The 14,759-nt window shown below is 37.9% G+C and overlaps 2 protein-coding genes across 5 annotated transcripts; one reads left to right on the top strand and one right to left on the bottom strand.

Annotated features, from left to right (window-relative positions):
• The first annotated feature begins 3,604 nt into the window (after positions 1–3,604).
• Positions 3,605–6,885, top strand: LOC103706473 (triphosphate tunnel metalloenzyme 3-like). The gene is given in 4 exon segments (XM_026804430.2): positions 3,605–3,820; positions 3,916–4,569; positions 4,571–4,753; positions 6,639–6,885. Coding segments are annotated over 2 exon segments (642 nt in total). The 5' UTR covers positions 3,605–3,820; positions 3,916–4,110; the 3' UTR covers positions 6,639–6,885.
• Positions 6,886–8,197: 1,312 nt separating this feature from the next.
• Positions 8,198–11,242, bottom strand: LOC103706472 (phosphopantothenoylcysteine decarboxylase subunit VHS3-like). 4 transcript variants are annotated; one of them, XM_008790573.4, is made up of 4 exons: positions 11,032–11,242; positions 10,740–10,894; positions 8,990–9,048; positions 8,198–8,802 (listed from the first exon to the last, which is right to left on the bottom strand). In XM_008790573.4, the coding sequence occupies exons 2-4, from the start codon at positions 10,857–10,859 to the stop codon at positions 8,466–8,468; spliced, it is 516 nt and encodes a 171-aa protein (XP_008788795.1). In that variant the 5' UTR covers positions 10,860–10,894; positions 11,032–11,242; the 3' UTR covers positions 8,198–8,465. The 4 variants fall into 4 exon arrangements, with proteins under 4 accessions (XP_008788795.1, XP_008788797.1, XP_008788799.1 ...); XM_008790575.4 differs by having other exon boundaries at positions 11,056–11,242; XM_008790577.2 differs by having other exon boundaries at positions 10,740–10,861; positions 11,056–11,242.
• Positions 11,243–14,759: the final 3,517 nt, after the last annotated feature.

Raw genomic sequence — 14,759 nt, 5'->3', positions numbered from 1 at the left:
TCTTCTGAAACATTAGTGTCATGCGTCCGTTTATCAGATTTACTTTAGCACATACTAATGCTCTATTTTTGTAGCTTTTCTGCTGAGATTGTTTACTGTTACAAGTGGTTTGATATGAATATAATGTCGTATCCTATACCGATGAGGAATGTGTACCGATGTTCTTTCCTTCATGCAGTTCCGTTCTCAGATTAACTTCACTTGTATTTAAATATGTATATGTCTTAATCAGCATCCTTAGATTACTTTTGTTTCATTAGAATGCTTTAGTGGGAGTTTACATTGGTGTCTTTTTCAGTTATCCTACTACTCCTATCAACCAGCAAGTTCATAAATTGCTTCGGATTTGCTCAATAACCAGTAAATATCTACCAAAGAAGTGGAATGAACTATATATGAGCACCGAACTCAAAACAAACTGAGATTTGGACAGAGGGGAGCAATGACCCAAAGATTTATTGATATGTGAGCTCTTTATATTTGGGAGACTCTTTGATACCCATCTTAAATTCAATATGTTCATGATGAGTCATAGAAACTCTGTATTCTGGTTGATATTGCTTGGTGGCATGTGAATTTGTACACAAGTTGGTAATCAGCTTATACATGGAAGATTAGGAAAGAATTATGGCAATGAAGTACGATAGCCTTAATATGTATGTCCACTTGCAGATAGATCTCCAGTGCTAGATGTCCAGAAATCACTTTAATTTTCCCATAAATTAGTGTAATTCATGAAATCAATAGTTGAGTTGTGAATGCGTATGCAAATACTATGATAAGTTGTTGCCATCGTGTTGTGATTATTGTCGACAAAGACACAAATAGCTAGTAGCTATGTTATAAATATAGGGGCCTTTATGTGGGTTGGTACATAAGTGAACTAATGGTGCTTCTGAGGTATTAAAGATTGCGAAGAAGAGGTGCTTGGTGATAGAGGAAAGAACATTGGAAAGTTGCTTGCCATGCAGTCCATATGAACAATGTCAGGGAGGGAAGGCTGGTCTCTGAAAAAGCTACTGATAATAGGTTAACTTTTGAAGAGGTTAAGTGTTGATAGTATGGAGCTTCGCATAAAACTCCATTTTTGATTTATGTTTGTTAAGCTGTTAACTTAAGTATGATCAATAAAAGGACAACTGAGGTCCTAGAAGTAATGTTATGCCAAAATTTTGCTGATGGTGTTGCCTCAAGGATGAAACATGGAGGCATCAAGTTCTCATTGATATGTAGATGGTCAATGTTGTAGATAGAGTGATACCTTATAAGATTGGTAGGTTATGTAAATTATCATATTGCGAAAGAGGGGGGGCAGCCAATAAAACTGTCCTAATAGGGAGGTTATGTAAATTGCCTTTTTTCCATTTTGTCTATCAAAAGGACTCCTAAACAAGGGGCTCCACTTATGTGCTAGATGGTCTTCCTTAAGAAAAACAATTTAAGCCAATTTCCTCAAAAAATAAAGAAAAAAAAGAGATCAGTCCTTTTTTTGTATAGATAAAGAAAAAGAATCAACATTGGACCCTACTATTGAGAACTCTAGGAAAAGAAAAGCGCCTACCTTTAATAACTCCGGGGAACAGAAAAGATACAACAGCTAAGAACTTCATATTTTGCTTTGACATCTTTTTCTTCGTCTTCTTATTCTCTCTTCTTTTGCTTCACTCCAATAGACCTTTAATTCTTTTAACTTTGCATCACTTCTTTGCTTAAGAGAGATATGTGTGACAATAGTAAAAGATTAAAGTTGTCAATAATTATCATGAGAAGCATAGTCATGTTAAGGATTAATGACTAATGCAAGTGTTGCTACTTATCACAAAAGAATATGAACAATGTATGCTTTTCCTTACTGCATGGTGACTAATACTTACAGAGCAGATAGACATGAAAATTCAGAAGAAAATGATTGCCGCTTGGTGCTATTCATAATTGACCTTCAATGCTCGAGAAATGAGCAAATTGTTAAAATTGCATAATGTTATACTACATACTTTTTTTTTGTTGCAAATAAACATGATTATAACTGTTTACGCATTTGCATTTTTCAAGTTTGCCCCCCTTGTCCATCTACTTATGTTGTTTCAACTTGCTTCATAAGCAATGGCTATGTATCTCCAGGTTGGGAGCAAAAAAGTTGGCTTGTCAGAAGTATTGCACCAAGATTTAGCTCCATCTGTTGTCACTAGAGATATGAAGGTCAACTTGAACACTTTCCAAGTACCATCCTGGAATATATGAAGATGCTGAAGGCAATGCATGTTAGTAAGGAATACTTTTGTAGTCATAGCTTGATTGGTGAACATGAGGTTTGTGTATTTTCCTGACTTTCAGGCAAAATTTCCATGTACAATTTGGTTTATACCGGTTTTCCAGGACCTCTTTTCTACAATTGTATTGCATATATCGCTGCAATTTAGTTACAAAGGTTTCATTTGGGATCAAAATAATCAAACTGACAAGAGTTGGAATATGGAAGTTACTGGTACTGCCTGCAAGGTATCTGGCTCCATCTTTGTTGTGATTTTGATTTTGTTTTAAGTATGATGTTCATGTTATGCACGCTCATCATGGGAACACATAATATTTATGGCATTCGTAATGTCAAAATACAAGAGCACTGACAGTTATTTCAGTTAGACAATTTTCATGCATAGCGAAAAGTGCCCTCTAGTTTTTGTCTTTACTAACATGACTGCAGCATCCGAATTTGAGCTCTGAAACTATTTGTGATAATTCTACAGGTTAAGGTACATTTCATCAGCTGTTATTCCTGCATAACATCACTTCCATTTGTAATGCCGATCATCTTTTTTTTTTCCATTTAACGGAAGAGGCTATTTCGATTATGAAGTGAAGAAAAAAGGTTTCCTATCTAATGTAATATTTGTGCTCAAAATATGAAATGGAAACCAGGTTATGGTATTTACAGGGCAAGCAGTTATGGCCTCCAAATAGGCTAATTAAGTGCAACATCAGCATGACTTATGTAATAATAATATCTCGGATACATAGAGCGGATGAAAACATTATACAGAGCAGTGGCACAAATTTTCCATGACTGGTGTTGCATATATCGGTCCAAATTTTCCATTGACTATTGATGTTTCTAACCATCGAGAGACCTGCCAACCAGGAGGTGGCATTTTATATCTGATTGATATTGCTCAGGTGCTAAACCATTTTCTTGACTGGAATTCATCTTTCTCTCTCTCTTTTTTTTGGTTATATTATCATGATACAACTATCTAATACATGTTCCACTGGCCACTAACCATTGGATGTGAGGACAGCTCCCTGGTTCTTCCAAAGAAGGTGATAGAAAACAATGACACCCATCCATCTTTATTTTTCACTCATGGAGGAGTGAAGGAGAGGATATGATTGAAAAAAGAAGACAAAGAAATGAGGAAAAGAGTATGCATATTTGTTTTATATGCAATTATCTTGTTGTATATAATTGTAATATTTGCTTATCTACAGAAAAAGAATGCTCGAAATATTTAGTTTCCCTTCCAGCTTATACATGTGAATACCTGTTCTAAGTTTGGAAGTATTCTGGGAATGAAACGGATGCTTGTTTTTTTTTTCATAATATTGGTGCAGGGAAATGCTCAATCTATTAGAGAACTAGTTAGCAACTGCAGCACCTCAGCCACTGATCAAGAGCAATAATTCCCCTTGTTAGGAAACAATAGGTCACAGCAACTAGAAATTTGCAAATTATTTCTGTATTGAAGGACCGATCATGAAAGCCTTGCAAAAGCAACTTCGTTTCAGTGCTCCTCATTATGCATTGCATATTATAATGCTCCTCATTGTGTGTTTATCATCCGCTGCTGCAATACTTTTAATACTCCATAGTGTGTGCTTTGCTGCAATGACTAATGATTTTATTCTCGCGTGCCTGGATAGGGAAGATAGGGAAGATCGAAGTGAAGGCGGAGGATAGGGAAGAGCTCGAAGAAGCCCTCCGCCAAGTCTCCCTCAAACACCCCCGGGGCGGCCAAAACCCTAACCCTAACCCTAACCCTGATCCCCTCCACAAGTACCTCGATCCCAACCACGCCTCCAAAGCCCAGCGGATCGGCCTCCTGAAACCCTAGCCCGATGGAGGTCGAGGTCAAGCTCCGCCTCCCCGACGCCGCCGCCCACCAGCGGCTCTCCGACGCCCTCGAACCCCACCACCTCCGCACCTACCTCCAGGAGAACCTCTTCTTCGACGGCGCCGCCGGCCAGCTCTCCGCCCGCCTCGCCGTCCTCCGCCTCCGTTTCTACGACGGCGACTCCCGCTGCGTCCTCTCCCTCAAGGCCCGTGCCCGCATCGCCGGCGGCGTCAGCCGCGTCGAGGAGGACGAGGAGGAGATCGACCCCTCCCTGGGCCGCGTCTGCGCCGCCGAGCCCTGGCGCCTCGCGGCCATGGCCGGCTCGTCCCGGATCATGGGAAGGATCAGGGACGAGTTCGGTTTGAGCGGTGAAGCGGGAGTAGAATCGGAGGAAAGGAGCTCTTTTGTTTGCTTGGGGGGGTTCCGGAATGTCAGGGCGGTGTATGGGTGGAAGGAGGGGCTGCAAGCTGGAGCTCGACGAGACCCGGTACGACTTCGGCACGAGCTACGAGGTGGAGTGCGAGACCGCCGACCCGGAGAGGGCCAGGGAGTTGCTGGAAGGCTTCTTGAAGGCGAATGCGGTTCCTTACTCCTACACGGAGTCATCCAAGTTTGCAGTTTTCCGGGCAGGGAAACTGTTACCATAGGTGTGTCTTTTGCCCCTTTTTAAAAAAATCTATGAACTATTTCTTTTGAATTGAGAGAAAACTCTTCATGTTGAATTGATTTTTTTTTCTTTGATTCTGTGAACGGCAGAATAAAATGGGTAATATATCTTGACTGTGTTTTTGTGGACTCATGTTATTCTTGATAAATTTCTTTATAAGTGGGTTGATATGATGCATTTCAGTAGATATTCATATGAATATGTTTCAATATTTAACCATGCTGGTATATCTAATTCCGTTCTACTATTTAAGTAGCCCTTTGCAACTGCATGGAAGTTGTGGAAAATGATTTTAATAGGATGCTAGAAAGTATTATAATTTTTTAACGTGTTAAGTGATTGTAGGAATTTTTGAAGGGATCGGGGCTCGGTTTGTTGTTAGAATTTCTTGATTTGGTCTGGTTTGGGATTTGGGTGCTTATCTTGGAGGTGTTTATCCTTCTGAACATAGACAGAGCACATCTGGGGCTCCTTTACATGAGAGTCTGGGGTGAGAGATGGAGGGAGGAGAAGAAAAATTGGTCCTGCATCTTTTAGAGCAAAAAACAGGGGGAAATGTTTGCTCTGGTAGTGAAGATTTTGTGCCCTAATTCTCCCTATATTTAATTTAAAAAATTCTTCTATGCTATACTTAGACATGTCCATCTCCCGACAAAGGCCAATTGGATATTTAGAACGAACAGTGCAGGCATTAGACACATATACCTCATCAATGTTTCCACATTAAAATAGTTTGTCTTCAAAAGGGATAGAATTGTCTGTCTAATTTGAAGGGGGGCAACTTTAAGGGCGTGTTTGTTAGCAACTGAAATCGGAATTAGAATCAGAATGGATTGGAATGGGAATCGGAATGGCCATCTCTTCTAGTGTGTTTGGTTCGTGACCATAATCAGAATCGAGATGGAATTGAATATTAGGAGAGAGTAGGGACTGGGTTTTGAGGGATTGGGGCAATTTCCATTTCCCTCTAGAATTGGAATGGAAATAGAACCCTCCTCCCCTCCCCAACCAAACGGCTGGAATGTCAATTACTCATTTTCATTTCCATTCCAGAGTCCACGCTCCCCCAGACAAACATACCCTAAGATGAATTGTAAGGGAACATTTTGCTCGTTTGAATGTTTCCAAATGGATATGAGAATATCCTTGTAGTCTTGCCATATCGTGCAGCTTCCTTTCTATTAATCCATTGCTTAACTCATATTCCTGTGCATATCTTCTGCAAAATACAGTGTCTCTACCTGTCAGTTCAAGGGTATTTTTCACCTTGGAAAGCATTCTCCTCTTCCATTGTGGGACATAATTGGTAAAATCTTCCATCAATTATTGGTAGCAAAATTTTCCTCGCAATTGTAACAACATAATTCAATCCCTCTTCTCCATCTATGTAAATATTTTATCTTATAAGAATGGCTTGTGTTCATTGGAAAGTCCAATACTTCAGGTTGATCAAGTTGGATGTGTTAGTGCGGGTCCATTATTTAAGACTCTCTCCTTGCAACCATTACCCAGGTCTTGTGCCAACACCCATGTTAAAGTGTCAGGTGCATACATCTGACGCCAAATCAGAGGGTTATCCCCCTACCACCGGCATGTTTTCTCCTCAATCTTGCCAGTTGCCACAGACAAACCGGCATGACAATACTACTCAAAACTACTTTGATATGATTGCTTGATTTACTTAAGAATAATCAGGCAGTGTCAATCTTAATTTCCTGTGTAAATAACTATTTGATCATCTCCTCTATATCTAGAAAACGAACCCACGGTTAATGCTGCTTTTATTGAGCACTTCATCTTGTTTAATTTCATTAGGACCTTGAGCACTGCAATCTCTCATAATTACACTAAAATGCCTTTTGCAGAGTCTGCCATGAGCAAACAACATGAGAATCTGTATCCAGCTTTCATGGCCTGATGCTATTAACCATATGGTTGATGGTAATTAGTACAGTGTTGTCACTCAAGGATGAGCAGATCGCGGGAGCATGCATTGGAATTACGTGGAAATGCTGCAGTTTACATTGTCAATCATGCTTAATTTGTACTGTGTAAGTTTTCTGGGAATACCTTGTCCAAATAATGCAGTCCTTGCTTGTTCCTTTTGCCTCTCTCTTTCTCCCTTTCTTTTACAGCCTCTTATTTTTTGGCCCCCAGTGGTATGGCATAAAATGTATAGTTGATTTCGCCTCCCATCCAACTTCTAAGGTTGAAAATAAGGCTCCTAAAACTTGCAATATCTGTCAAGTGTACCAGTTTTGCAACCTGAAAGATTTAATCATAATTATTAATTCCAAAGGTTCCAATTTCATCCAAGTGGTTAATTGTTCTTAAGCTTACAATTATGATTTTTAAAGTATATATTAATATACTTAAGGATATTATATCATAAAAATAAAGAATAAAATATGAATGTTAATCATAATTATTAGTTCAAAAGGTTCCAATTTCATCCAAGTAATTAATTGTTCTTAAGCTTACAATTATGATTTTTAAAGTATATATTAATATACTTAAGGATATTATATCATAAAAATAAAGAATAAAATATGAATGTTTATTTATAATTAAGTGAAAATAGATGTGATGTGGTTATTGAGATGAAAAGGAGAAAAAATAATTTAAATGAAAAGGTTTATATGATTCCCGTACTTGGATTGAATCGAATCAAGTAAGGGTCGGGACTCTCCCTCTTCTTATTTTTTTTGTTTTATTAACCCAAATAAACATGGTTCGGATAAGAGCCAAGGCGGTTTGAAAAATACAAGACCTGAATCCAACCCGGAATTTTTAAGATCTCATTCGATTTCTGAACCTGACCTAATCCTCGCGTCTTCAAATACAGATCAGCTCGACATAGCGTTGGGTCGCGAGGCAACGAGTCACATTTGCACCTAGTTGAAAAAGAGCCGATCAAACTGGAAAGGCAGAACCTACCCTGAGAACAAGCTCTTTCCATTTATCAAGCTGCAAAAAGTCACCTAAAACCTCTATGGAGTAAATCCTGTTTACTCTAAGAACATTCTCAGGATTGGTTACCCAATCAGCATATACAGATAAACACCTGCATATATAAAAATATAATGTTCCAGAGTAAAGGATAGCTAGATTGACATTTTCTTTGAAATATTTGGATCAGAAATGGCCACCACCGCTACAGCGAAGTGCAAAGCGCAAGTCAACCATCTCACCCTGATCCACGACAGAGAATCAATCCAGCACGCCTGCTTCAGTAGAAACCAACTTCAATTCCCAAGAAAATATAGTAGAAATCATCCATGCTGTTTCAGAAGACATCACCAATGCAAGGTTGCTGCTCATTGAAGCAGCAAAATGGAAAATAGACAAAACCACATTGGCTATCCACAGTTGTAACTATGGATCATGGAGATTCCTTTCCATGGAATGTTCTTCTCACCACAAATGACTAAACTACTCCCACATTGAACATTGCTAACATGTATTCTACTAAGAATGCTCAGAGAGAGAGAGAGAGAGACCCTTGGAATACAACGAATGTCCATCAGCAATCTGATATTTCAAGAGTAAAACACAGAAAGGAGGGAAAAAAAAATAAGAGTTAATTCACAACTGGTCACTTCTCTTTTTCCTATCCTAAGACAACCAAGACCCCATCCACAAACTAAGCCCCCCATAAATCTATCCTCTAATCAAGAAAATGTAGCATTACCTCACTTCCTCTTCTTAGAAGGAGGCTGGGGGAGCTCTTCTTCGTCTTCATCATCTTCTTCGTCATCCTCATCCTCCTCACCATCATCGTCGTCGTCATCTTCATCATCATCGTCGTCGTCATCCTCCTCTTCGCTTCCTCCACCATTAGCCTCGGGGTCTTCATCATCATCTCCTTCATTATTGTTACCTTCCCCGCCTGAGAGATCATCTTGATCTCCATCATCGTCTTGGTCCTCTCCACCATCTTCATCATCTTCATCATCCTCATCATCATCATCTGATTCGCCATCATCCTTATTCTCAGGCACACATTCAGCTTTGCTTTTTCCAAGTACCCTTTGAAACAAGGACAGATAGTATGAGTGCATCTAACACAAATTGAACCCACTTTGCATGGGTAAGCAGGCTGGGTACAAAACCCTAAATCTCAAGGTTGCGAGTGTCCTTGATAATTGAAGACTGACCCACATGTGCCAGACTTCATCCTGTAATCAGACAGAATGCAAGGAAATCAAGATCCTACCCATAAATTACTTCTGGCCTTCTACCCAATACGTCAATTTCGCTTGATAATGAACCCACCTGAAACAAATTTAATTTATATATGCAATAAATAGGAGATAGATTCAAATGAACAGAAATCTGTAATGTAATAAACTGGCAAAACAAAATATCCTGAATCATAATAAAAATTCTTTGCCTCAACTCAACAAAGGTTCGACCCTGGGTTGACTATGAAGATTTGACCCCAAAAAAAAAAGAATAATAGTTAAAAGTGTAAAATAGGCAGCAAGCATGCAAGCAATTTGGTGATAGAGAATCAGTTGACATAAACCTACAACTAAAATACTTTCAACTAGAAATTGTTATCTAATAGATGGTCCAGAAGTCCCGATTAGTTTACAAAATAATTCAAAAAAAAGAAGGAATATGTTATAAATTTTTAAACATAAAAAATTACTGCACTCCCTCAGCTAGTTATAAGAAGCAATGTGTAAACATAAAAAGGTATATTTTCCTAATGGAACCTATAAATAGAAAGCATAAAAATAGACCTGTATAGCACCAAAAGAAACATGCAGTCGCCAGTTTAGAAAACTTAGAAAGTATTCAACATCCGATTAAATAACTATGAAGCAAAGCAAGTGTGCATCAATGTCCATACAAGCTAGAATACCAGATTCAGTTCAGATGAATGCAACATGCTTGATCCCAATAAACAAAGCCCACATATATGAAAACCCAATGCAGCTCTAGAAACATATAGTGGAAGCTTAAAAATTCCTGAATGACCCTGGATCTGGAATCTCTACATCACATAACAACGCCACACTCCTCAACCTTGCCCATACAATTATAAGCTGGATGTTGCTACTAACTATCTAATGGAATCCTAATTCAAGTGCAAGTAAACCAAGAAATGGCCAACAATTACACCTTGATGGAAAAAGGTCCTTCATTTCAATGTATATAGAAACTATTAAAAGAAGGCTCCCCGCATTCTCAACTATCAAACACAAACTAAACCATAACAGCCCGAACAGAGAAGAGCATTCCTGTAAAATTCTATCTTTCAGAAAAATCTAAGGCTGACAAAAAAAAGTAGTGCCTGATCCACTAAAAGTGGAGCTAGGGAGGCTTTTTAAAAAAAATGAAAAAGAAAACATTGGTCAAAAAATGAAAAAAAATGAAGTTCATTTGAAGCTTGATACTGGATTGACACATCCAAAGAAGAGGCAATCAATATTTAAAGAAGAGAAAAGGTAATAGGAGACATCCTACTCTCAAACCTTCTAACGAGAAGCTCTTGGAGGGGGGGAACCCTAAGTCCTGCCTCGCAAATGAAGGTAAAGCAAGGAAGAATACACGCTTGTTCCCAAGGCTAGAAGTAAATAAACATTGCAAAAGATTCATATCGTTCGCAGTTCCCAAAAATATATTTATAAGAATTTGGAAAAAGAAAAAAAGGAAATTAAACATAAAAAAGGAGAAGATGATAGGGAACTCTCGAACTCTAGCGCTTGAAGCCCAAAAATCCCTGTTCCAGAAAAACCCGAAACCTTAAACTCCAAATCAAAACTCTAGCACCAACAGAAATCAAATTTTCACAAGCCACGTAAGCTCTGCGCCTTAGAAAGTCCTAAATATCATTCCCCACGTGACAAAATCACAACTTTATGCCACTACAATTGAAACCAAGATGGCAAACACAAGAAATAAGCCAAACCACAGCGAGAAAAACAGCAGAATAGAAAGGAAAAGGTCATCCTTACCACCAGAAGAAGCCAAAGGAGAGACCTTTCCGCGGCCAAAAAGGTCTCCGCCACCAGGAGTTCCATCATGGAGAAGAGAACAGCAGTTCCACTGCTCTCGCTTCTGCACAACGCCTCCATCTCTACAACGAACACGAGATTTCGTACCCTTTTGACTATTTTAAAAATAAACAAAACAAAGAACACTATCGGAAGAAAACCTAGAACCGAAACCTTGAGAAAGATAGAGGAATTAAATCAAAATCCTAATTAAGAATCGACAGAGAAGAGAGAGAGGACAACAGAACCTCACCTCACCAGAAGTCGAAGGGAGAACCTCACCAGAAGTCGAAGGGCGAGAGAGGAAGAGAGGGGCGAAGGGCACTCGCGAGATTATCACAGTGCGAGTAGGGTTTCTCCCAGAATCGCTCTCTACGGTGTTGGTAATAAAATAAAAGAGGGGCAAATAAAAGGGGGTTGGATTAGGGTTTTGGACGAGGGGGGGGGGATGTTAGGGTTTAGGGCCGTCCGAGTTTATTTAGGTTTTTTAGGGTTGTATCCGGTTCTTAAACGGCGGACAAGCGGGCAGGATCAAATCCGGTGTACAATAGCTTGTATTTCCTTGTGTAACGTACTGTAATTATTATTATTATTATTATTATTATTATTATTATTAAATAAAATACAAATTTTTTAACATTTATATTTATTATCTTTTTATTTAATAATTTATAAAATTTATGCTTACATCCGGTCGAGTTAACCTTATTACTATATTAGTATAAAAAATTAAAATTAATTTTGGATAGAAAAGTAGATGAAACACATTTTTATATTTTTAAATAATTATTATATTATTTAAAATTAATTTTTTTATTTTTAAAAAATTTCTAATGTTAATTTTTGGATTCTATTTAAAATTAAAGGTTTGATTAGTATTTTGCTAAATTATGAATTATAATATTAGATAAAAAATTCAAAATATTTTTATAATTTATTTTTATTATTAAAAGGAAGAAAAATATGGAGCTCATTGTGAAACTTGTCATGTAATATTGTTGACAAACTGTACGACAGCCGCTGGGTGAAAAATTAAAATGTTTGTACTTCAGATCTTGGCAATCCAGTGGACGCGTCAGATCTACAATAAAATAATTGCTGGTGTGTGTACACGTGGGAATGTCTTGATGCGACAACTGTACATGAAGGAGGTGCAACTATGAAATTATTTATAGTAGAGACACTTCTGTTTTATGAAAACAAAGATTTTTCTTTTTTTTTGTGTGTGTTTTATTGGAGGGGTGATCTGAAAAAAAGGAACATAATACCCTTGCTGTGACTTTATCTTAGCGTTCATCGCCTTGGATTAGATAAATTAGTATGGAAGTAAACAATGTCCAAATAAATTTGAGCTTAATAAATTTTTCCTTTTTTTTCTTTATTGATAAAAGTAATAGTGAAACCAGTAATGATTAGTGATTTCCTTCGTGATATTTTGAGTGCAAAAATGTCATTTGAAAGAAAAATGATTCAATAGCTAAAGTTTTTTATTTAGGGGAGCAAGTATAGGGCTAGGATTGGGCCGAATTATGCCTATGCCTAAGCTTGGCTTGAAGTTATTTATTTATCTATTTGTTTGTTTTGGGGTAGAGGGGTCGACCAGCCCAAAATCTAACTGGGTTGATTTAATTTAAGGTAGGGCCGACACAATTTATGCTCACTCCTTTCTCCAAAATCCTTGATTCTCTTCTCAAAATTACTCTTATAGTTACTTGAAACTCACTTCCTAGTCTGCCTCCTTGAGCTTCATGATTTTCCCCTTGTGCTCGTGCTTCATCGATTTGCTCAATGGCTCTAGTGGCTCTTAGGGACCATTGTTCCTATTGGGACCATCAACACGAGATGGTGGTGAATCATCTTGCTTCCATGCCTCTTCGTGTGGGCAAGGGTTTCCATCAAGAAAGATTCTATAATAAAGAAAGAAGCAAGGAAGAAAGTGACGGGATCACTACAAATCTAGCTTAATCTTAGAAAGTTTGGTGGCTATGGGCTCCAAGAGAGGAAGAGAAGGGCCATCAAGGGTGTGGAGGCGGGGTGGGACTCAAAGATAAGAGTGGAAGGAGGGTGCATTGTGAAGTCGAAATTAGGTCAAACCACTTTAACCTACAAAAAGGGTGGGCATCAAGCTCTTGCCGTGTCCAAGTCGAATCAATTATCCACCCAAACTTGGCCTCAAATATCTATGGGCCCTATTTTCAATCCCAAATCCATTTCGAATCGCCTTGAGCCTAATCCGTAGTCCAATTCGACATCAATCTAAACCTACTTCTAACCCTAATTGTAATTGAGGAGATTAGAGCAGTTTTTATCCTCTTTGAATTTAGTCCTTTTTTTTTGTACAATTACAAGTAATGACATTCTAAGTAATTAGGTAGCTCTGGATGACCGTGGATGCATATTTGGATGGTTATTATTTTCATTATTTTATTATCTCTTGGCTGATTAAAGAATTTAAGTTATGGAGTCGGTTCTCTTTGATAAAATGAGTGTTGCTATACCTATGGGAAAACATTATAAGCAAGCTAGGGAGGAAGACCAGTATTTTCGAATTGCTCTGCATTTTCTTCCACACCTTCTAATTCTTAATCTCAAAAAAATCTACGTTCTTAAAGAAATAAACAAACAGATAAATAAAGACCAAAAACAGCGGCAGCAACAACAATAATTTGGACACCAATATCCCAAAACTTGACCTCTAAATTTTTCTACCCAGGTATAATTTTCAACTAAGTCTCGTCAAGTCAACTAGGGTCAAATGGGTTGATTCCAGTGAGGTCTAGGCTGGGTTTGATTTGACACTTTGGTATGAAAGTACATATTGTGTTCAGATTTCATTAGTTGGTTGGATCATTTGATTTGGGCTATTTTCTAGTTGAGATTTGCTGAACCCCTTGTTAGAGAAATTTAGGTTGCGGTTGGATTATCTGATATCCAACACTTCAATCCAAACACAAGATTTGACATGTCCTTTTTTGACAAGCATAGCTCAACCCAAGTTAGGTAAAGATTGACCCTATCTTCCCAATGTCGGGATTGGATCAAAATAGACATATTAAAAAGAAGAGGATGAGGAGCTTCTAGAGCTGCAAACTTCCCAGTGCCTCAGACAAAGGATTCGAACTTCATTGAATTGTAAGGCCAGACGAAAATTTCTGTTCCATTATGTTATATGATTCTTATTTTGACTCTTCTTCAATCTCATATGATCTCTATGACATAGATAAGGCTAACCAATTCCAAAGCAAAATGTTGTTGCAAACCAGATACATGAGCGCAAAAACGAGGCTATTTTGTGAAGCAAAGAAACATCAGTTATTTTCAACTCAATCTGGACTACATGACAAGCTAGAGCACCTTGTTTCTTTTCTCTTTCTTTCTTTCTTTCTGTCTTTTCTTCTTTCTTTCTTTCTTTTCTCTCTTTTGTAATAAGAGAAAATTAAAGATACCTTCTTTTTTCTTTTGAGAAATATCTCCCTTTCCAAACAAGATAAGAGTTATGTTTGTAGTGATTCAAGAGATATGCTCCATGGATGCAAAGCATCTCAACTCATCACATTTAGGTAGACTCCATAAGAAATGAATCAATGTATGGTAAGTTTTCAAAACACAACATTCACTTAGACATGAAAATCAATTCCAACTAACTCTACTGCAGTTTTTATTTGATGAATATAGACATCGAATGTCACCCCAACCTTGAATGAAAAACCCTACACCACTCCATAGTCTATTGGCATACCTTTTAGTACATTCGGAACTCGTCCAATTAGATTTTTGTAAATCATACAAGGGTGGGTGGGTCATGAAAGTTTTTCCTACAGTTTGAATAAGCCTATTAGATTCTTAGGATTGAAACAAAATTTTTAGCATTGAAGAATATGAGGAGGCCTAACATAACCAATGTCAACAAAACCTCTCTTGTACATTCTTCAGAAAGAAGAAAAAAATAAATGCTTGTGTTTATATGGATTTTGGACTGGT

The sequence above is a fragment of the Phoenix dactylifera genome, chromosome 7 (genome assembly GCF_009389715.1).
Source record: "Phoenix dactylifera cultivar Barhee BC4 chromosome 7, palm_55x_up_171113_PBpolish2nd_filt_p, whole genome shotgun sequence".
In the NCBI taxonomy this organism is placed as follows: Eukaryota; Viridiplantae; Streptophyta; class Magnoliopsida; order Arecales; family Arecaceae; genus Phoenix; species Phoenix dactylifera.
The sequence above is the reverse complement of the archived record's forward strand: the minus strand, read 5'-3'. Positions and strand labels throughout refer to the sequence as shown.

Coding starts and splice junctions, on each gene's coding strand:
- LOC103706472 (XM_008790573.4), bottom strand. CDS start 10,859: ATGGAGGCGTTGTGCAGAAGCGAGAGCAGTGGAACTGCTGTTCTCTTC. Junction 9,049..10,739: donor TCCTTTGGCTTCTTCTGGTG/GTAAGGATGACC, acceptor AATTTGTTTCAG/GTGGGTTCATTATCAAGCGA. Junction 8,803..8,989: donor AGGCCAGAAGTAATTTATGG/GTAGGATCTTGA, acceptor CTTGTTTCAAAG/GGTACTTGGAAAAAGCAAAG.